Source organism: Microcaecilia unicolor, chromosome 11, assembly GCF_901765095.1.
Source record: "Microcaecilia unicolor chromosome 11, aMicUni1.1, whole genome shotgun sequence".
Lineage (NCBI taxonomy): Eukaryota > Metazoa > Chordata > Amphibia > Gymnophiona > Siphonopidae > Microcaecilia > Microcaecilia unicolor.
In genome coordinates, this window is record NC_044041.1 from 81,455,379 (window position 1) to 81,478,941 (window position 23,563).

At 45.7% G+C, this 23,563-nt stretch overlaps 1 protein-coding gene across 5 annotated transcripts in view; it reads left to right on the plus strand.

The window, feature by feature from the left end:
• Positions 1–23,563, plus strand: part of HMG20B (high mobility group 20B) — a 45,513-nt gene that overhangs the window by 11,031 nt on the left and 10,919 nt on the right. For all 5 annotated transcript variants that reach the window (XM_030220084.1, XM_030220088.1, XM_030220083.1 and 2 more), the window contains exons 3-7: positions 9,153–9,276; positions 9,378–9,581; positions 10,318–10,438; positions 18,329–18,381; positions 20,494–20,563. In XM_030220084.1, the coding sequence (XP_030075944.1) occupies positions 9,153–9,276; positions 9,378–9,581; positions 10,318–10,438; positions 18,329–18,381; positions 20,494–20,563 (572 nt within the window). The remainder of the gene's footprint in view (positions 1–9,152; positions 9,277–9,377; positions 9,582–10,317; positions 10,439–18,328; positions 18,382–20,493; positions 20,564–23,563) is intronic.

The window sequence follows — 23,563 nt, forward strand, 5'->3', positions numbered from 1 at the left end:
TAATAAATACCAGCACTTAGCTTCAAGTTCATACACCCAGCACTTGGCTTCAAGTTCATACACCTGTTTCACTCTCTAATGGAGCTTCTTCAGGGGACCAAGTGCTCTGTAAAACCAAGATCAAGTGTACACCACTCTTACAAGATGGCGTTTTTTTTTTTTTTGCTGTTGACGCCGACCTTCAAGTTGTTCACATTCTGCTTATAGTGCTGCAGTGGGACTTTAACCTTGTCCTGAATTCCTGAATTTCTTTTGAGCCTTTAAAAAGGATGACCCTGAAAGATTCTACCTTAAAGGTGGTCCTCCTGATGGCCTTTTGCTTAGCCAAACATGTTTTCGGCGTTGCAAGTGCTCTTGTATAGAAATGTATATCTGTCATTTGCAGCAGATTTGATGACTATGTTTACAGTTCTGGCTTTTTTTTTTTTTTTTTACCTAAGATTGTCTCACCTTTTTAGGTAAATCAGTCTGTATCCCCACTAGTCTTTTTGAGCAAAAAGAGAGATGATGTTGCTAGGACTCTACATAAGCTGGAAATTGGCAGGGCCCTAATTTAGTATTTGGAAGCTATGAACACCTTCCAGAAGTCTGATAAATTTTTCATCCTGTTTAGTACTGCACAGGAGTGAGGCAGCATCAAAATCCTCCTTAGCTTGGTGAATAAAGGAGATGATCAGATCAGCATATGTCCTGAATCAGAGAGAGATTCCTAATAGTCTGCGAGTGCATCGTACAAAGACTTGGGCAACTTTCTGGGCAGAAGTTCATGAGGTCCCCCTAGAGGAAACCTATAAAGCTGTAACTGGTCATCATTACATTCAGTCATGAAGCACTACAGGATTGATGTCTGAGCCAGGCAGAATAGCACCTTTGGTAAGGTTGTCTGGGGTCAGCCTTATCTTCCTTCCTGAAGAGTAGAGATTTGAGTATATCCTGCTTGTCTGGACCGATGTAGTATGGGCAGTAAGATGAAATTTTTGTTCTTACCTGATAATTTCCTTTCTTTAAATCCTGCTAGATCCACCCAGGGCCCACCTAGGAAGTCAGTGGTATATGGAGGATTTTGTTTCTGTGCCCTTCCCGTCATCTGGGCCAGTGTAACTTCGTATATTCTTGCGGAGGTTTCCCTTTGAGAGATATTTGTTGTGCTTCTAAAGTTTGTTTGGGTATTAGCTTTGTTATTTATGTACTGGCAAGTTCCAGGCTTCATCATTCATTATGCTATTGATTTCACTGGAAAGCTCAGGCCTTTGCCTCCATCTGCTGGTAGGATAGTGTAAACTGTCATTCCATATCATCAAGCTGATCAATCCATAGACTGGTGGGTTGTGTCCATCTACCAGCAGGTGGAGATAGAGAGCAAACTTTTGCCTCCCTATATGTGGTCATGTGCTGCCGGAAACTCCCCAGTATGTTCTCTATCTCAGCAGGTGGTGGTCACACACAGCAGCAGCTCTGGCTAGGCCTCCAAGCCTAATCCTTAGGTTTTGTTGAGGCCTGGGGTTGAGGGCTCTTTTGAGCAAGTGCAAACCTGGTGGTGCCAGGTCCCTCCTTTTCTCCCCCCTCCCGCTGGCTCCGTTTAAAAAAAAAAAAAAAAATTTTAAACGTCCTTAAAGGCGTTTATTTCGACCTTTATTTAAACGTTCATTGCAGCTACTCACTGGGACACCAGTTCGTTACAGCTCGGAGCAGCAAGCAGGTAATTTTTACCTTTTTATAGCGGGCAGGGGGTTCCCCGATTCTTCTCCTCGTGGCATATGGCGTCGGAGGGCGAGGGCGCAAAGGGTCGCTCCCCGGATCGCTTGAGCGCTTCTAGAGGGGATGCGGGGGTCTTACAGCCTGATTCGCCCTTGTTGGGTGACAGTTTCGTGACCGATGAATGTCCCGGTCCTTCCTCCGGCGTGGCGGTTTTTCCCGCCATAAACGCCCATCCCCCGCTCCTCGCCTCCGCCATCTTGGCCGGCCACACGGCTCGGACGGCTTCTTCGGGGCCGCCCTTGAGGTTGGAGACATTAATGCCATGAACGCCCTTAATTTGGGCGAGGGCACAAAGCGGCTAAAGTAAGCGCCGCTCTTCCCGCGCGGCTCCTTCGCGGAGTGTCGCGCCGGACGCCATTTTGGATGCGCAGCATGTTTCTCCCCCGCTCTTGCGAGCGCCGGTTGAGGGTGCGTCTAGGGCTGTTGCCCAGGCTGCGGAAGTGCACAGTCTGGGGGGTTTCTCCCCCGAGTTTGTTTTGCTGCTGCATCAGGCTTTCCTCATGCACAACGCTGCCCCTGCTCCCTCTTCTGATAAAGAGGTTGAGGTTCCCAGAGGTAAACGCCCTCGGGTTGATTTCCAGGCCTTGGAGGACTGTGTCTCCTCCGATGTAGATGAGGGCAGCGTGTCTGAGGTCTCCCAACGGTCCTTTGCGGATTCCTTGGAGGAGACGGATCCCCGCTCGGATGGAGCGGATGACCCCTCTGCAGCGCGTTTAGCCCAGAGGATTTGCCCAACCTGTTAGTGCAGGCCATGGGCATTTTGAAGATTTCCTCTCCGGAGGACGTCTCTCCCTCAGCCCCTGTTGGCTCTGCCATTATGCTGGGGACGAAGCGCCCGCCTAGAACCTTCCACGTGCATGATGCCATGCACACCTTAATTTCGGCTCAATGGGATGTCCCGAAAGCGAGCCTCAAGGTGGCTAGGGCTATGTCCCGCCTCTATCCTTTACCTGAAAGTGAACGTGAGGCCTATCTGTGGCCTACTGTGGATTCTTTAATCACTGCGGTGACTAAGAAAACGGCTTTGCCGGTGGAAGGTGGCACGGCCCTAAAGGACGCCCAAGACAGAAGATTGGAGGCGGCCTTAAGGTCGTCCTTTGAGGCAACTGCTTTAAGTTTGCAGGCCTCGGTTTGCGGTTCCTATGTGGCCAGGGCGTGCCTGACTATGGTGCAGCGGGCTTCCCCCTCGGATCATTCCTTGAGGGTTGATTGGCCGGCCCTGGAATCGGGCCTAGCCTATTTGGCAGACTTGCTGTATGATGTCTTGAGAGCCTCAGCTAAAGGCATGGCTCAGACAGTCTCTGCGCGGCGGTGGCTTTGGCTGAAACATTGGTCTGCTGACCACGCCTCTAAATCCCGCCTGGCTAGATTGCCTTTTAAAGGCAAGCTGCTCTTTGGGGTCGAGCTGGACAAAATCGTGACCGATCTCGGCACGTCTAAGGGCAGAAGTTACCAGAGGTCAGGGCTCGGGCTAGTACTCGTCCCGGTACCTCCAGAGGACGGTTTCAGGAAGCCCGTCGGTACCGCCCGGGCAGGTCGGGCTCCTCTGCCCCCTCTTCCTTCAAGAGGATTTTCTCCCCCAAGCAGCATTCATTTCGCAGAGACCGCCGTCCCGGAGGTGCTCCCTCCGGTCCTCCCCCAGGGTCTCGTACCCAGTGACGGGGCCTTGGTCCACGCCCCAGTGCAGATTGGAGGACGGCTGTCCTCGTTTCTGGGTGAGCGGACCACAGTAACTTCACAAGCTTGGGTGCTGGAAGTCATCAGAGACGGCTACAAGCTAGAGTTCTGCCGACCCTTAAGAGACGGGTTTGTACTCTCTCCCTGCAAGTCTCCGGTCAAAGCTGTGGCAGTGCAGCAGACCTTGGACAACCTGATCCGCCTGGGTGCGGTCGTTCCGGTGCCAAAAAATCAGATTGGCAAGGGACGTTACTCCATTTACTTTGTGGTACCAAAGAAAGGAGATTCTGTCCGGCCTATCCTCGACCTCAAAGGGGTCAATCGGGCCTTGAAAGTGGAGACTCTCCGCTCTGTTATAGCGGCAGTGAAGGCAGGAGAGTTCTTGGCTTCCTTGGGCATCTAGGAAGCGTACCTGCATATTCCCATCTGGCCTCCTCTCCAACGCTTTCTGCGTTTTACAGTCCTGAGACGACACTTCCAGTTCAGAGCCCTCCCTTTCGGGTTGGCTACTGCTCCGCGGACCTTTTCCAAAGTAATGGGGGTCATAGCGGCCTTCCTGCTAAAGGAAGAAGTACAAGTCCATCCTTATCTGGACGACTGGTTGATCCGAGCCCCCTCTTATGCAGAGTGCGGCAAGCTATGGACCGGGTAGTTGCTCTTTTGAGCTCCCTAGGATGGATCATCAACTGGAAGAAGAGCCAGCTGCGCCCGACTCAGTCCCTGGAGTATCTGGGAGTTCGATTCGACACCCAAGTGGGCAGAGTGTTCCTGCCAGACAATCGGATTGTCAAGCTTCAGGCTCAGGTGGACTAGTTCCTAGTAGCCTCTCCTATTCGGGCTTCGGACTACGTGCAGCTGTTGGGCTCTATGACGGCCACGATGGAAGTAGTGCCCTGAGCCAGGGCTCATATGAGACCACTACAGCTATCTCTGCTGTTGCGCTGGACTCCGATGTCGGAGGATTATGCTGTGCGCCTTCCCTTGGACCCAGCAGTGCGCAAGGCGCTGAGCTGGTGGACGCAGACAGTCAAGTTGTCTGCAGGAATGCCTCTGGTGACCCCGGAGTGGATTGTCGTCACGACAGACGCCTCTTTGATGGGCTGGGGAGCCCAATGCTTGGGAAGGACAGCGCAGGGGCTCTGGTCTCCTGCAGAGGCAAGTGGTCTATCAACCTCCTGGAACTCAGAGCCATTCGGTTGGTGTTTTTGGAGTTCATCCCGGTACTGGTGTTGAAGCCTGTACGGGTCCTGTCGGACAATGCCACGGCTGTGGCTTATATCAACCGCCAGGGAGGTACCAAGAGCGCCCCTCTAGCCAAGGAGGCTATGAGTCTATGCCAGTGGGCGGAAGCGAACCTGGAGCAGCTTTCAGCGGCCCACATTGCCGGAGTCATGAATGTCAAGGCGGACTTTCTCAGTCGCCATACCTTGGAGCCCGGAGAGTGGCAACTATCTGCTCAGGCGTTCTTGGACATCACGAAGCGCTGGGGCCAGCCGAGCCTAGATCTGTTGGCGTCATCGGCCAATTGCCAAGTGCCGCGCTTTTTCAGCAGAGGACGGGACCCTCGATCCCTGGGAGTAGATGCTCTTCTCCAACAGTGGCCGACACAAGAGCTTCTCTATGTGTTCCCGCCCTGGCCCATGTTGGGCAGGGTGCTAGACCGGGTGGCAAAGCATCCCGGCAGGGTAATCCTGGTGGGTCCGGATTGGCCCAGAAGTCCCTGGTATGCGGACTTGATCAGGCTCTCAGTCGACGATCCTCTGCGGCTCTCAGTGGAGCAGGGCCTGTTACATCAGGGTCCCGTGGTGATGGAGGATCCCTCCCCCTTTGGTCTTACGGCCTGGCTATTGAGCGGCAGCGTCTGAGGAAGAAGGGCTTCTCAGACAAGGTCATTGCCACTATGCTAAGAGCGAGGAAGCGCTCTACTTCTACTGCTTACGCCAGGGTTTGGCGTATCTTTGCAGCGTGGTGTGAAGCAGGCTCACTTTCTCCCTTCACTGCTCCAATTTCTTCAGTGTTGGCGTTCCTGCAAGAAGGTCTGGAGAAAGGCCTGTCGCTCAGTTCCCTTAAAGTCCAGGTAGCGGCTCTGGCTTGCTTCAGGGGCCGCCTGAAGGGTGCTTCCCTGGCTTCGCAGCCAGATGTGGTGCGCTTTCTCAAGGGAGTTAATCACCTGCGCCCTCCTCTGCACTCAGTGGTGCCTGCGTGGAATCTCAACCTGGTGTTAAGAGCCTTGCAGAAGCCGCCTTTTGAACCCTTGTCGAGGGCATCTCTGAAAGACCTGACGTTGAAAGCAGTCTTTTTGGTGGCTATCACTTCAGCCAGAAGAGTTTCCGAGCTCCAGGCGCTCTCATGTCGAGAGCCTTTTCTGCAGTTCACTGAGCAGGAGTGACTATTCGCACAGTGCCTTCCTTCCTGCCCAAGATTGTTTCTCGCTTCCATGTGAATCAGCAGCTCTGTCTCCCTTCCTTTCGGAGGGAGGACTACCCAGAGGAGTACTCTGCTCTTAAATATCTGGATGTGAGACGAGTCATCATCAGATACTTGGAAGTGACCAATGATTTCCGGAAATCGGATCATCTGTTTGTCCTGTTTACAGGTCCTCGTAAGGGTCTGCAGGCTGCTAAGCCTACAGTGGCAAGATGGGTCAAGGAAGCCATTGCAGCGGCTTATGTGGCCGCAGGGAAGGTGCCGCCTATCCAGCTGAAGGCTCACTCCACGAGAGCTCAGGCGACCTCGATGGCAGAGGCCGGGTCCGTCTCCTTGGAAGAGATATGCAAGGCGGCAACTTGGGCTTCGGCTCATACATTCTCCAAGCATTACCGTTTGACTGTGGCTGCACGGGCGGAGGCCCGGTTTGGAGCTTCAGTGTTGAGGTCAGGGATTTCAATGTCCCGCCCTGGGTGAGTACTGCTTCGGTACATCCCACCAGTCTATGGATTGATCAGCTTGATGATATGGAAGGTAAAATTATGTATAATCATACCTGATAATTTTCTTTCCATTAATCATAGCTGATCAATCCATAGCCCCTCCCAGATATCTGTACTGTTTTTATTCTGGTTGCATTTCAGGTTCAAGTTTAGTCTTCAGTTTCTTCAGAAAGACTTCGTGTTCAAGTTTTTTCACTTGGATTCTTCAAGAGTTGAGACGAGTTTGTGTTACAGTGAGCTGCTGCATTCCTCTCCCCTCCGTTTTACGGGGCTGGATTGAGACATAAATTCTGCCGGCACTCCCTCCCGCTTCGTGCGGCTGTAGGGCAGCTTTGTACCCTTCCCGCTTCGGCGGTGTTAGGGTCAGTCAGCTCCTCCCGCGGTTGCGGTTGCAGGATAAGCCAGATCCCCCCGCATCGGCGGGTGTGGTGTCCCTCCCCCGCTCCGCGGGGATGAGCTGGACGGATTCCCCTCCCCCACTTGTGTGGGGATGAGCTGGGTTAATTCCCCTCCCCCGTTTCGGCGGTGGTGAGCTGGGCAGAGTGTCCCTTCGTGGGTGTAATTCTCTAAGTGCTGAGTCCTGCGGATGGAGCTTTGATATCGACATACTGAGGAGTTTCCGGCAGCACATGACCACATATAGGGAGGCAAAAGTTTGCTCTCTATCTCCACCTGCTGGTAGATGGACACAACCCACCAGTCTATGGATTGATCAGCTATGATTAATGGAAAGAAAATTATCAGGTATGATTATACATAATTTTACCTTCCATTTTGTTGCTTGCCCACTATTCCAGAACGTGTGGGATAGTTGTGTCCATCAACCAGCAGGTGGAGCTAGAGAGCTGAAAACTGAGCTGGGCCAGCAAACATGTGGACCTCTTTCATCTCTGGAAAATTTGTAGAGAACAAGAGATATGCAGGAAGCACCATGCAATGTGCTGGTTGATGGACACATCTGCCCCACAGGGTCTGGAATAGTGGGAAGGACTAAGGAAAGAAAATTATCAGGCAAGACCTAATTTCTCCATACCAATCCAGAAGGATTCAAGGAAGGAAAACTAGCAGGGAAGAACAAATTTCACCTCTTCTGCCATGATTTTCTATGTTTCATGGCCTGTTGAGAGCCCAGAGTTCTGCAGACAGACTGGAGCATAGATATTATAGGAATGGCATAAGTATATTTTTATTTATTTGTGACATTTATATCCCATATTATCCCAAACAAGTTTGAGTTCAGTGTGACGTACAATAAACAGTATAGGATACATAACAAAGAATAATGCATAAGAAAGTAATTTGTTGTAAGAATCCAATTTTACAATACAGTAAATAATGTGGGGGAAAATGGCATGTATGTGTGTATTCCCAACTTTCTTCCACCCCAGGAACACCCTTTTTCTCTCTTGTAAATAGACACGGGGCCTAGCGGTCACCTTAAGTCCCCACCATGCCTTCCCAGGGCAAGGTCTGAGTCTCATTGCTTATAGCCTGCGCAGATATAATAGGAGTACAGAGCAAAGTAATACAGTATACCATTTATATCAAAATTAACCCCCCCCCCCCTCCAAAAGAAAAAAACAAAACAAAAAAACAGCATACAATAGATAAAACAAACAACTGGCTCGTCCCATATTAATGGATTCATTCCATTCTGTACCTAGGATAAAGACAAGAATCAAGCCCATAGGACCAAGTCCTAGTTTATTTTTGAAAGATTTCTTATCAACTGTCTTCCCTCCCCAACCCTTCTTTATTTTAATTCTAAACATTTAAAACAATGTAACTAGTCAGATATTAATGTACTTGTGGGGAAAGGAATTTTCAAAGCTATTGATGTGGTTAAATAGCAATGTACATGCTTAAATTGGCTGGCTGAAAATTGACCTCCCTCAGTGAAGCTAAAAGTATGCTGCTGGAGGAGGCAGAGTAAGGATGCCCCACATGAAATATGCATGAAGATTTCATTTTGCCCTTGTGAAGTTTGAGTGGTAAAAGTATCTGATGACACTAGCCAGCACCAGATTTTTTCCCTTTGAAAATTGACTTCCACATTTGTACTTTGTTTTGAACAGGTTTTTCCTTCTCTTGCCTCTTTGGTGTATTGTTAGATGCAGCTCAAGACCTGCTTTAAAGGTATACATATAGGACTAGATTCTGTATATATGGCAACTGAAAAACAAAACCACGCTTAGCACTATTTTATAAAGTTAGATGTAGTTCATAGAATACGCGTAGCATCTGTTCTGTGGAGCGGGCATATTCTATAACACTGTGCTTTTTAAGAACACCTGTGACCTGCCCATACCCCTCCCATGGCCACACCCCCTTTTGAGGTACGCATGGTCCAGTTTACTTGCATTGCTTTATAGAATAGGCTAGGCGAGCTATGGATGTAAATCCTAATTAGTTCCAATTAGTACTGATAATTGCTTAGCATCCAATTATCAGCATTGATTGACTTGTTATGCAGTTAAGTTCCATGTACAAATTGGCTATGCTTGCTGATTTGTATGTGGAACTCTTGTTGCCATATATAAAATCTGGGAGATAAGATCTAAAAGCAGAGAACAATTTTTTGACAACCTGTTGCTCATTTTCAGAAAAAGCCATGGGAGCCGCTGACACTGGAAATGTTTTTTCACCCCTCTCTGAGCTTATTCTGTTGGGCCAAAATACAGTACAGCTATTAATTTAATCCAGTTGACGTTATCTGTTGCACAAGAACTGGGTAGAATTGATTAAGTGACCCTGCTGACTTTGCTGTTTGTCATCCCTGGATTGTAGACATCCCATAGGCAAGGCGCATGCAGACTCTGGGAGTCTCTTGATGGTCGTTAAGCAGGAGAAGAACGAGATGCCCAGACCCAGCAATGGGAAGAGCACCACTGGAGAGGAAGAACCAAGTGGGGTCAGTAGAATCTTCTGTCTTCTCACTTGTGTGCTGAAAGCAATGCCAGTGGTGGAGTTTAACCGTTAAAGTTGTTTGTCTTTTTTTTCCTGCGCTGGAAGCCGGTGAAGAAGAGGGGCTGGCCGAAGGGGAAGAAGAGAAAGAAGGTCCTGCCCAACGGTCCCAAGGCACCAGTGACGGGTTATGTCCGGTTTCTGAATGAGCGCAGGGAGCAGATCCGTGTGAAACACCCAAACCTGCCCTTTCCAGAGATCACCAAGATGCTGGGGGCTGAGTGGAGCAAACTCCAGCCTGCGGACAAACAGGTGCTGCGGGAGGAAAGAACAGAGAAGGAACAGGGGAAGAGAGGATGGTTGGAATGGAGAAATTGTCCACTAACAGAGGAATAAATACAATAGTCATCATAGCCATTTGCAACATCTTCATTTATGGGATGGGGCTCATGTGGTATTTGCAGGAATTATTCTGAGGTACTTGTCCTGGTCTACTGGAATATGCACATCTACCTCCCAATATTCAAAACTTTTTAATCGGCCAGGATCGACTGGCTGGTTAAATGATACTTAGCTGGCTAAGCAGATAGCTGGCTATCTCAGCTGAATATTAGCACTTAGCAGCTAGCTGGATGATATAGCCGGTCAGCGCCGATTATTCAGAGTCAGCCTGTCTTTATTTGTTGGGCAAATATGGCCACGTTAATAGGTGGAATATCTTTGGCTGATTCCATCCTAGCCAGCGCTGAATATCAGCTTGGCTGGTTAAAGTTCAAACCAGCCAAAGATAAACCAAATATTCGATGCCGGTCACTGGAAACGACCCAACATTGAATATCTGGGCTCAGCACCAACCACGGGAGGCAGCCTGGCCACCTCTCGCATTCTGAATATTTGGCCCCTAATGTTTAATTTTCCTCTGGGTTTTAATTATAGGGTCTGGGAACTTTCCCCAGGAATCCCAAGTAAATGTGCCAATGGGTATTACATAGCTCTCATTGTGTCTGATCTGTAGTTTATTAAACCTTTGTTCCCTCTCTTGTCCCAGAGGTACTTGGATGCAGCAGAGAAAGAGAAACAGCAATACATGAAAGAACTACGGGAGTACCAGCAGTCTGAGGCTTACAAGATGAGTGCAGAGAAAATTCAAGAGAAGAAGATAAAAAAAGGTCAGCAGGTTTGGGTCTGAGGGAGTTGTATGGCTCAGACAACTCACTCTCTTCTCAGTGCTGGTGCTAGGATCCAAGGGCTTGGAGAGATCAGGCTGAGCCCAGTTCATCTCGCATCTCAAAACCACTACACAGAATTCAGGACAGTTTTGGCACCTTAATGGATCATTAAATTCTAGATTGTGTGATAAGTTTCTACTGAAGTTAGCTGGGTTTGTGTGTTGGTTTGTCCAGAATCTCCCCTTGCTGTTTGTGTGACTAACTGTAAGGATTGTGCCCAAAACAAATGGAAAAGTGTAGTAATAGGCAATAGAATACCCTATTCTGTTCTCTGCTCAGGAAACTAAATGATCTTGGTTATTCTGTCTTTCCTTTAACTCTTGAGTTGTCAGTATGGCCAGAAGAGGAGGGCACTTATAGCAAGCAAAATTGGAATGTTGTTGTGGCGAAACGGAATTTTCCTGCATATAAATTATATAGCTATTGTTTATGATGTGACTGTCATTTGTAAAGTTGTTGCAGAACTGTCAGTTTCTTCTTCCCGTCAAAAGCTGTTAGCTTAAGCTGTGAAGTAATTTTTTTTTTAGTTTCAGATAAGGGAGACCCTGTGAACAGTTAGACTTCATAACCTGTGAGCAGCTATATCTTGTTCCTGAAATCTCCCGTACTATTTAGGTAGTAGATAAATGTTTAGATAGTTTTATATTTGATTTATATTTAGTTAAAAACTATTTGTTATTGCCTGTTCTTTTCCATCTGTTTTATATGGTTCACTGTTCTACTCTGACGACAAACCTGATTAGTTTATTGACTCTGCTTGTCTGGACTGACTGAAAATCCTGGTGGTTTGTGTTTTGGTCTGTGAGTGCTTTCTAGGAACAGTGGGACCCCTGAGAGTGTGGCCCCAGTAACCTAGAAATCACCGGGAATAACGTGAGAGTGGGAGACTTGCCTAGAGGCGGTTGGGACCCAATCGGTGGGAAGAGGGTGCTAGTGTAGAGCATATGCCCAGGTGCAGGCGAACCTGAGCTGTGCTGGGGATAGACCCGCTAAGTGACCGCAGGGTTAGCCACAGGTGGGTTGCTGGGCATTTTCATCACAGACCCCTGTCCTTTTTTTTGGTGGCAGCATGTTGGGATTGTCGGGCTCAGTGTGTGGAGTGAGGGTCACCATCCACTGAGTAGTTCAGAGTTGTTGTTTTGTTTTTTTTTAAGCTGTAACCTCCAGGCATAGTGCAGCAATAACAGGGTCCCTTCCCCATTCAGCTTTTTTTTGGTAGGGTTAGAAGATTAGCAGCGTTCTGGTGGCAATTCACAGTGGCCATCAGACACCCGATATGCCTGTCCTAACACCAGAGCGACCGGATGACCTCAGCGAGGAGGAGATGCAGGACCTGCCTGTGCAGAGTTCTCCTGAGGGGAGACCAGACTCCTTGTGGGGAGAGGCCCGTGAGTTGGCACAGCCGTATGCCACACCAGCTGAAATCCAGGAGATCTAAAGGGAAGAGCGATGGTGGTTAGAACAACAATGGCATGAAGAGCAGGAATTCCAGCTGTGGTGTGAGCAGCAGGAATTTTAGCTGTGGAGAAAGAAGTTGGAGGTGGAAATGGTTCGTATCCAAAGCTCCAGCCCATCCTCTGTGCCAAGGCCAGAGGTAGGATCCCCAGCCCAGATTGGGCCTAACTTGTTTGCGCAGTTTGATACCTGAGGTGACATTGATGGATATCTAACTGCCTTTGAAAAAATTTGCCACCTCAATGAGATTCTTCAAAAGACTGGCTGCGCTATCTGGGGATAGACCCTCTTAAGTAGGGCTGTGCTGGGGATAGACCCTCTTAAGTAGGGTTACCATATGTCCTCTTTTTGGACATCTTCAAATATGTCCTACAGGATTTTTAATTTTTAGGGAAATGTCCTCTTTTTCTTTTATGTGCCTATGACCAACACACCTACCCACATAATGAGAGAAATCATCTCAATCTGGACACAAGGGGATGCTAAAGAGAGAAAAAGGCATTGCTGATCCCCTCTCTGTTCCCCTGCTGGTTGAATCTGTTAATGGAATTTTGTTCGTGCAGCACGATTTTAAACTATGTCATGCAAAGAATTTCACACATATCACAGAAGCCAGACAAAGGGATATGTTCTCTTATGATAAGTATGCTTAGGCTCAGACTCAGTTGAACTCAAATCTAGAAGTTCTTGAAATGTAGAATGTCTACTGCTGTACTGTAAGTTAAAGTCACATTCCTTAGCGTCCCTCCGGACCGGACCAGGATTGGACTGATGGGTTGTGCTCGCCTACCAGCAGGTGGAGACTGAGAAAAAAACTCTGACTCTAGAGAGCCAATAGGAGCCCTGGCCATGTGACCTTAGCCTCAGTATTTTCTCAGTCTCCCAGCAGGTAGGAAGCGAGCCCATTAGTCTCTCTTTTTATCTTTCTCTTTTAGAGGTTAATAATAAGAACTACAATGCTACCTCTTCAGTGCCTAGGAATTCTCGGTTAGACGCTGGTCAGATAGAGATTTCTTTTCCTTGCTTTCTTTACAGCCTCTGGGGGTGTTAAACTTGGGGTGCCCCCGGGTCCCTCCCCCCTTCCTCCCCATCTCCCATATGTAGCTGGGAAGGGCTACCCTTTGTTTAGAAAGGTGTATGTCTTTGGGAGAGGCAGCCACTATAGAAAGTTAAAACGTATATGTATTTTTTCCTTTCCCAGCATTTTAAAGAGCAAACTAGCAGGCAGCGCTCAGCTATTAAAAAAAAAAAAAAAAAAAATCCCCAGGCTTCTAACGAGCAGGCAGCTCTGTGTTATTCTATTACTCTTCAGCAGAGTTTTTCCCCATTACTTTAGCGAGCAGGCAGCTCTGGTTGCTGTGTTGGGTGTCTATGTTATCTAGCTGTTCAAAAAAAAAAAAAAAAAGCAGCAATAATTTGGAGGAGGTTTCTTGACTGTCTTTTTTGCTCTTCCCTCCGTTTTTGTCAGTTGTTTTATTTTTAGCGGTTTGTTCGGCAGAGCAGGGCTTCAAAAAGAAAAAAAAAAAAAAAAAAGGAGATTTTGGCGCGAATCGGGTACGCGCGTGCACGCACATTACCGTCATGTCTGAGACGCTGCGCTGTATGCCAGCGTCGGGGGATCTCCTCTTCCGGCTCCTGTAAATACTGTGCGCCACTGGGGGGTGCTTCGGGACCTTCTCTTTCGCTGTCTTCGGGGCTTCAGTCGTCAGCCCAGGGTCCCTCGCCGTCGCGGTCTGCTTTAGCAGTTGTGGACGGGTCGGGTGCGCCTCCGGATGCCTCTCCCGCGAATTTGGTGCGTGCGGCGCTCATTTTGTTTTGGGGGGCGGAGAGAGCTCCATTATGCAGGAGAAACTGCAGCATGTTTTTGTCAGCGACGGAGTCCATTCGTTTTCGGCTCCAAGTTTTTCTATATTGCAGCCTGCTCCTTCAGAACGCAGCGCTCTGTGGTATGTGTGGCGCTCCATAATTTGAATCTACAACGAATTATAGAAATGAGAACAGACGAATATCATTCTTTCATCTTTCAGGGGAACTAGGGGGTTGAAAGCATGATTTTCCAATCACATCGGTTATCCAGAAGAGAGAAGTAAAAAAAAAAAAACAAAAAAAAAAAACCCACTATACTATGCAATCTAGCACATTTATGCACACCATTTGCACAAATGGTTTGAGGCTGTTTGCTCTATAATCCAGGATTATTTTTCTCTGTGGTTTCCCAGTGTTGCGGTTCTACCATATTTCTTATTCTTTTTCTGCCTTGAGACTATGTAAATTCTGCAAGGTTGTAATTTCAGTTTAAAATCACAAATTATGATTTTAATTTGTGGATACACAGAGTTTGTTCCTTTTAAGAATTTCTCTCAATGGCTGTGGTATTCTACAGTGTTTTTTTAAGAATTTAAGAAATTTTCTCTATAGGCATAAAGTAGATTGTTTTTAGATGCCATAAGAATATATATGCTCTCTCATATTCTCTGAGGGACAGCCCTGTCTATCAAGCTCCCAATCACTCAACTGCAGGCAGGCTTGGTTCATGTCTTCTCTTCTTTTCCAACTGTCTTGAAGCCTCTCATACTTCATTTTGGCTTTTTTCTGGTAGTTACAGGACAGATGACCACTTAGAGAATGAGGTCACCTTTTCATTTTGCATATTTCCCCCTTAAAGATAGTGGAAGGTCCTGAAACCATTTTGTTTTTTTAATCTATGCTATCAGTTCAGCATTGGCAGATGGTAAACTTTCTGGTTTGGTCCAGTATGCCTATACATACCATCTACTATCCCGAGATCTTATGTTCTTGTTTCAAGCTTTCTTGAATTCATATAGTCTTGTCTCCTCCGCCTTTTCTAAGTAGCGGCGGCACAAATTCTTCTTCTCTGGTAAAAGTATTTTACAAGTCTGTCCTTTTTCATTTTTATTCTATGCGCCCTCTCTCCATAGCCTCCTTTCACTTGGAAGGGATCTCACTTCCTGTGCCACTATGTCTTAGGTAAATAAGTATTGTTCTGCTGTGAAAGACCAAAAGGCCATCAAGCCCAGCATTCATGTCTAATGGGCATAGGTACATAGGTATTGTCGTCTTGGGAAGGACCAAAAGTCCATCAAACCCAGCATTCGTATCTAATGGGTGTGGGTTTGGTACATCTCAGTGAGGGAGGAGGCATGACCATGGTACGAGGATTGGGGAGATCCATGAAATTACGGGCCGGTGAATCAGGTGTCCATTCCGAGCAAATGGTTGAACTTGCTGGAAAAAAAAAAAAAAAAGCGTGCTTCCATGGTTGTTGGACACCTATATTTAAAGTTTCCCCAGCTGTGACACGCCACAGGGATAGGGCTGGGGTATGGAGCCCTATTTAAGTAGTGTCCTTGGTCACCTTTTCTCTCCTCCTCAGAACCCAGAAAAGGGCTAGTTTTTGCTTAAGCATTAGCAGGTCATTTTCAGCAGTACTCTTCCTTCCGTTCTATTTTAGCTCTAAAAGGTTATTCATTGCGCTCTCAGGATCACAACTTTTTGTATGGAGACTCCTCGGTCGATCATAGTGACAGTTCGGCAAGGAGAGTATTTAACGGCCTTGGATATGTCAGAGGCTTATTTACATATTGCTATTTGGCAGGTTCATCGCAGATTCTGGCGCTTTACGATTCTAGGTTGACAACTAGGGATCCTTGTTTCAGCCTTACCTAGACGACTCACTAATTGGGGAAAGTCTTATCGGCAGAGTTCTCAGGTCACGCACCGGGTGGTGCATCTTTTACAGTCTAGGTGGGGTGGTGAATGTAGCCAGGCCTCTCTGATCTCTCATCAGATATCTCAAATTTTCTCTTTGTTTAGTCAGGTTGGCGCAGAGTCTTTCATCTCCTCTGCAAGCATCCCAGTTTATAAATATATTTTTTCTTTTTTCTTGGTGACCTTGGGCCTTCGGCCATTTCCTCGCTCTATTCTGCAGAGTACTATTTTACTTTCTACTTTCCCAGAAGGAATTTTCCTTCATCCTTTTTGGAATCTCAGGGTCATCAATTGCGCTCTTTAAGTATCATCTAGTTATCACAAGAACCTTAGTTCCGTCATAGGGATGCTTCGGGCACTACACGTTTTAGCAGAAGCTTGTTTGTATATGTTTTGTTTCTGGGGGACCACAACAATTTGTTTACCTTCGGGTATATTTTGTTCCCCTACTGCTCAGCAAGGCGGGGAGTGCTATGTTGGTTTTTGCCATGGCAATGGGTTCTGTCATCCGCCAAGGAGGAACTAAGAGTATACTCTTGAGTTTGTAGTCAGTGAGGCTCTTGTCAGGGGTGGACATTTGCTTAACTGCTTTTTTCAGCAGTCCATGTGGCGGCAGTCGAAACATTGCAAGTCATTTTTTCTTAGTTGTCTCACCCTGCATTCAAGTGAATGGACTCTCATCTTTTCAGCGTTACTGCCTCGCTGCGGCAATTCAGGGATATCTCTTTTTGACCTCAGGCTCTCAAACATTTCTTCTTCCGTCCAGCAACAGTCTTGACGGAGACAGGGATAGACGCCATCATTTAGCAGGGGTCTTTCAACCTTCTATAGGCGTTTCTTCTGTCAACTTACTAGGCGTTGTCTTTTCATTTATTAAAAAAAAAAAAAAAAAAAATTTCCATCTTTCATCCATACCACGCTTTATTTGGTCATATGGTTTGGCTCTTTGGTGGTTTTTTCATTAATTAAGAGCGCATTTTACGCTTCAGTAGTTCTTTCTATGTGGCGGTTGCGTTGTTGAGCCCCGTCTCTTTTATTTGTTCTTGGTTCATTTGTTGTTGGTTTTCATAAACGATTACTCTTTTTTTCTTTTCTCCTGCAGATTGCACTTGTTACGGCCTCGTCCTTTTGGAAGTTCTCGTTTACTTTAAGGATCTTAGTCTCCTTCGCCCGACCAGCCGAAATCCTCTTCAAATCACAATGTTAATCTTGCAGCTCTCGTAGGTCCTCTTTTTGGGCTGTTTTCTTCTTGTGTCCTTTAAGTTTTCCTCTTAAACCACTGTTTTATAGTACCCATAGCTTTTCTATAAAGTTTTCCTATTCAAGCAGGGTTCCTAGTAGCTATTGCAGCAAGTAGGGCTATGGGTGGAGTACTTCTACAGTTGGTTACTCCTTTTCGGCCTACTCTAGTTTCATGGTTTCACCTTTTCTGATCGGTCTTTTGTTCTTGGGTTTGTCTTTCTAGACAGTAGGCGTAAGGGTTTGGTTGTTTCTACCCGCTCTATCTCGACGGATTAAGGAAATGAGAACTTCTATTTCTCTTCTCACTGAGAAATCTCACTGAGAAGGCAGTTTCACAGAGTATAACAACATATTCCACAACTTCAGAAGCGGGCTGTATTCTTACTACAGCGTTTTTTGATGCTCTCGATGCTAATTGGTAAGGTGGCAGCCTGGTCTTACCTTCATTCTTTCGCTAATTGAGACACGCCGCATGTTAGTTCTCGACAGGAGGCGGCCTATACAGCATGGATATTTCTATGTAGTTTTCATAGGGTCCCTCCCTTCAGATTACTGCTTTGGTACTTCCCATCAGTCCAATCCTGGTCCGGTCCGGAGGGACGCTAAGGAAGGAGAAATTAGATCTTACCTGCTAATTTGCTTTCCTTTAGTCCCTCCGGACCGGACCAGGCCCCTCCCATGTTCTCTCAACTGTTTAGATTCTTTTATTAGGTTTGGACGTGTCTTAGTTCCTTTACCACATGTGGAATGCTTTCAGTTGAACTCAAATCTAGAAGTTCTTGAAATGTAGAATGTCTACTGCTGTACTGTAAGTTAAAGTCACATTGATGTGTGTTCATTAACTACAATTAAATATTTCTTTAGCAAAGGTAGCAACTGTTTTTATGTTTTCTGTCCTCCTTTTTTTTTTTTTTTTTTTTTTTTGTCTCCACAACTATGGTAACCCTACTCTTAAGTGGCTGCAGGGTTAGCCCCAGGCGGGTGGCTAGGCATTTTGGCACAGTGTGAATTATCCCTACTTGCCATTTGCATAAGGTGGTTTACATTACAGAGAACAGAATTATATAAACATGAAAATTCATCTGTAATGGCTTCTAATAAAATATTTCAAATAATGTTTAACACAGACCCTCTTTAACCTAAATCAGCAGCCTTAACTACTCACTCCATTTACAACAGCCTATAAAAGTACATTTACCAGTCCTTAAAAGTTAACACTAATGCCTACATCACATAACACTGAGTGTAAAAAGAATAAGCTCTTGGCTTTTTATAAAACTATGCATAGAAAGTGAATATGTAGTTTGTAAGGCAGAGCTTTTGACAGAAAGTATCTAAGATAAACAAAAGCCCTTAAATGCATGAACATACTGATAACACTGTGGTCTGGTTTCTGTTGTATAGAAGAGACCAGCCTGGCAGCTGTGAGCACCTTGCTGAATGGACACCAGCACAAGGTAAGGCTGTTCCCTGGATCGCAACCTGATTGTGAAGTAGTGGGGCCAGTAAGATACAATGAGGATAGAAACATACATAGAAAATGATGGCAAATAAGGACCATATAGCCTGTCAGTTCTGCCCATCTATACCAACTACTAAGCTCTACAATCCTTTCCTCTCAGAAATCCTCTGAGCTTATCCTATGATTTCTTCAATTCATTCAGTCCTTGTCTCCACCACAACCACTAGAAAGCTGTCCTACATATCCACCATCATTTTTGTGAAGAAATATTTCCTTAGAATACTCCTGTCTGCTTTCATCTTCATTCTGTGTCCCTCGATCCTGGGCTTCCTCTCAGTTTAAAAAGGCCCGCCTCCTGTGCATTTATGACTGAGAGGTATTGAAATGTCTGTTACCATATTTCCCCTCTCCACCTTTCTCCCAAAGTATATGTATTCAGATCTTTAAGAGACCACTGACCAGGGGCAGACTGACGGGAATCTGGGCCCCCTGAGCAGTAAAGGTCTTTGGGGCTCCCCTGGCCACTGCCTGCCGCTGCCCCCCCCCCCCCCCCCCCCCCCCCCCCCCCCCCCCCGGTTCTACCTTGAAGGGCCCTGGTGGTCTAGTGGCTTCTTTGAGGGCAGGAAAGAACCCCACTCTTTCCTGCCCAGTATTGCTATTCTGCCCAGTGCCACCATGTTTTCAAAATGGGTGCTGAGATTTCAAGTGGTAGTTTTGCGGGTCTCGACAGTCTCGCGAGACTGCTGCAGGGAGTCTCAGCAGCCATTTTTAAAACATGGTTTTTCCTGCCCCCATAGAGGCCACTAGACCACCAGGGCCCTCCAAGGTGGGACCGGGAGGGGAGGGGGCTGTAGTGTACGGTGGTGGCGGCAGGAGCCTCTGGGCACTGCCCAGTTGCCCAAATGGTCAGTCTGCCACTGACCATTTTAGTAGCCACCCTCCATTCTGTTTGTCTTTTTGAAAGTGGAGTCTCTAAAATTGTACATAGTACTCCAAATGAAGCCTGACCAAAGTCTTATACAGAGACACTATCACATTTTATCTTCTGGTAAATTCCTCTCCCTGTGCATCCTTCTGGTCTTTGCTACCTTCTTTTCTACCTGTTTGTTCACCTTAAGATTATCAAGTATGACTACTTCAGTTTCTGCTCTTCTGTCTTGTTCATAAATACTTCAACCCCTATACTGTATCACTTCCTTGGGTTTCTGCAGCCCAAATGCATGACTTTGCATTTTTCATCATTAATTCTTAGTCAAATTCTAGTCCAGTCTTCAAGCTTCACTAGATTTCTCCTCGTGTTATCCCACCTTCCAGAGTGTCTACCCTATTGCAGTTTTTAGCATCATCAAAGAAGCAAATCTTACCTTACAGCCTTTTTTAAGTATTGTTAAGAAGAACGGGACCAAGGACCAATCCCTGTAGCACACCTCTGGTAACACACTTATTCTCAGAATGAACACCATTTACCACTTCCCTAGGACATCTCCTATTCAACCAGTTTCTAACCCAGTCAGTCATGTTAGGACTTAAACTGAGGGAATTTGCTTTTACCTTGCCTATGATTTCGCTGAAATCTATCATATCTAGCATTTTCCACTAACGGAGTGGAAAATGTGTGGAAGTAGTTGTTTGCCCACTGGCTCCATGTGTTAGCAGACGGGCTGTGTCAATTGTGGTTTTATCCTATTGTATTTATGGACTTGTAATTCCACTTTATGTAAGAAATGTGGGACTAGAAGCCAATATATGTAATGGAGTAAAACCAGGAAAGCCTCAGCCTGGCCATTAGGGTGCATAGACAGAATATTTCCCAGATGGATCGGAAGAGTCAGAAACACAGTGCACTAAAAACCATTGTTTGTCCCTTCATTTCAATTTAAGGTCAGCAGCCAGCTCCATTTTAACAGGACAGACTGATCTAATCCTGCTGTTACTGTAGATCTGATTTTGCCTAAAGAAAAGCAGAAATCTATGTTTGCAGTGGGAGTGACATCAGGAGTGAATTATCCTTGTTCTGAAACCACCACCTCCCTGGAGCACACCAGTGGAACCTGTTTGCCTTTTTTCCTGGAAATAACCATTTCATGTCTTTTTGCCTTTTTTTCAGAGTGGTACCGATGGGTTCTCCACTTTTGATGTTCCAATCTTCACAGAGGAATTCCTGGACCAGAACAAAGGTGCTGCTTGGGCTGGACCCTGTGAACCACTTGGTGGGAGTGGGGAGGAGAGAGGGGATTTAAAGATGTCATGAGTTTAAAATTGTGTTGGTGTCAAAACTGAGGAGTGAATTTTGGAGTAGTGGACTGAGAACCAGGGGACCTGGGTTTGGTTCCCACTGCAGCTCCTTGTGACTCTAGGCAAGTCACTTAACCCTCCTTTGCCCCAGGTACAAAATAAGTACCTGTATATAATATGTAAACTGCTTTGATTGTAACCACAGAAAGGCCGTGTATCAAATCCCATCCATCCCCTTGTGATAGTCTCGTTCTAAGGCCCCCTTTAAGCTGCATTGAAATTGTGAGGTACTGTGTGTTAATGACCAAATTTAACATATCTTAACTGTTGCGGTATGCCCAGAATCCTCACATATAGTTAACACAGAGACCATATACTTCCTGCACATTAATTACAATGCAGATAATACAGATGGACTTAATGTGCCGCCTCTGCTGCATTAATATTTGACATCCACTACACATTAAAAATAAGGCGCAGCCCCTACACATTCCCTATTTGTCTGTGAATGTATTCAATAGAAATCAAACAAAATAAAACATGGAAAAGAAAATAAGATGATACCTTTTTATTGGACGTAACTTAATACATTTCTTGATTAGCTTTCGAAGGTTGCCCTTCTTCCTCAGATCGGAAATAAGCAAATGTGCTAGCTGACAGTGTATATAAGTGAAAACATTCAAGCATTACTATGACAGTCTGACAGGGTGGGAGGAGGGGGGTGGGTAGGAAGTATGCATGGGGACATCAAAGCATATCATTGATATTCTAACAGGATGGGTGTGGATAGGTGAGGGGAGGGTGATCAACAGAGACATACAGCTTTATGGTTTATAATGGGCTAGGAACCCCAGATCCTTGTTAAGTCCTTTCTGTTGGGTGTTAAAATATTCAATCATTCTGACTTCAAAGGTCTTACGTTCTTGTATGGTTTTAAAGTTACCTTTCAGGATTCTCACTGTGAAGTCACTGGTACAGTGTCCTGGTCCTGTAAAATGTTGACCAATAGGCGTGGGAACCCTGCTGGCACCAGTATTGTTCATATGATGTCTATGTAAATTGAATCTTGTCTTAAGCATCTGGCCTGTTTCTCCAATATAGCATCCTTCGTTATATTTTTTACACTGAATGATATATACCACATTGGAAGATGAGCAAGTGAAAGATCCCTTTATGTTGAATATCTTTTCTTTGTGGATGACTTTGGGGTCCTGTGAAATATTTTGGCATAGTTTGCAACTGGATAAATTACAGGGAAGTGTGCCCTTCTGTTCCTTTTCAGTCTGTGATGGAAGTTTACTTCTGATTAGCTTGTGTTTTAAATTGGGTGGCTGTCGGAAGGCCAGTACTGGTGGGGATGGGAATATCTCTTTCAGTAATTCAGTGAGAATCCTGAAAGGTAACTTTAAAACCATACAAGAACGTAAGACCTTTGAAGTCAGAATGATTGAATATTTTAACACCCAACAGAAAGGACTTAACAAGGATCTGGGGTTCCTAGCCCATTATAAACCATAAAGCTGTATGTCTCTGTTGATCACCCTCCCCTCACCTATCCACACCCATCCTGTTAGAATATCAATGATATGCTTTGATGTCCCCATGCATACTTCCTACCCACCCCCCTCCTCCCACCCTGTCAGACTGTCATAGTAATGCTTGAATGTTTTCACTTATATACACTGTCAGCTAGCACATTTGCTTATTTCCGATCTGAGGAAGAAGGGCAACCTTCGAAAGCTAATCAAGAAATGTATTAAGTTATGTCCAATAAAAAAGGTATCTTATTTTCTTTTCCATGTTTTATTTTGTTTGATTTCTATTGATAACCTTAAGAGTGGACTAACACGGCTACCACACTCCTCTGTGAATGTAGGAATTAGTGTGCGCCAAGTGTCGAGCCTCTGTGTTAACTGTTAGTGTGTGTTAATTCCCTCATTAACTGCTTAACGTGCTTTAGTAAAAGGGGCCTTTAGTATGGATGTGTAGTGCAGATTCTGTATTTTGAAAAAGGTGTGATGGTGGATGGGGGAAAACACACTGCCCGAACTCTGCTTAGCACTGTACATGTCCAGTTTTCTGCACACAAACTAAATTTTAAAATGAATATGTTTAAAGACAGAATAAGCAGGCTGTTTGTGGCACATTTAAGGAGAGACATGATAGAGATTTATCAACTAATGAGTAGACTGGAATGGGTAAATGTGAATTATTCGTGGGATAAGAAGTATAGAATCTTACTCTTTTTTAAAACAGGATACTGGGCTTGATGGACCTTTGGTCTGTCCCAGTATGAAAAAAATAAAAACAAAGGAACATTTGTAATAACCTAGTGGGAGAGGAGGTTTTTAAGACATCTGTGTGCTAAAAATGTCCAAATCCTGATTTTTACACTGCAGTTCCTAGCAAAGGAGTGTATTGTGGGCGTGTTTTGGGTGGGACTAGGTAGGGCCCAAAAGTAAGATGAACAACAGGAATTTTTGAATGGGAAGAAGTGTCCATGTCTAAAAAGGATGTTTTTAATCTAGAACATGTTTGTCACTTCCAAGTTACAAAACTTTGCTCTAATTGAGCTCTGACCACTAGTGAGATTAAGGTGTGACTCCTTTATAATCCCCCAATGATTTCTGGCCCCCTCCCTGTCCCCTCAAAATGAAAACCAGGCTGTTTTTCAGCTGCAGGTATTATGGTCATTCTGAAAAAAACAGCAAGATCAGAGGAGTAGCCTAATGGGTAGTGCAGTGGACTGTGCACCAAGGGACCCAGGTTCAAGTCCCACTTCAACTTTTTTTTTTTAATCTAAGCCTTCAAGAAACAGAAAAATACCTACTGTACCTAAATATATAAGATACCTGCAAGTCTGGAGGCTATTGAAGTTGCGTATATTTAGATGCAGTAGGTATTTTTCAGGTCCTGGAGAGATCATGTGTACAAAAAGTTAT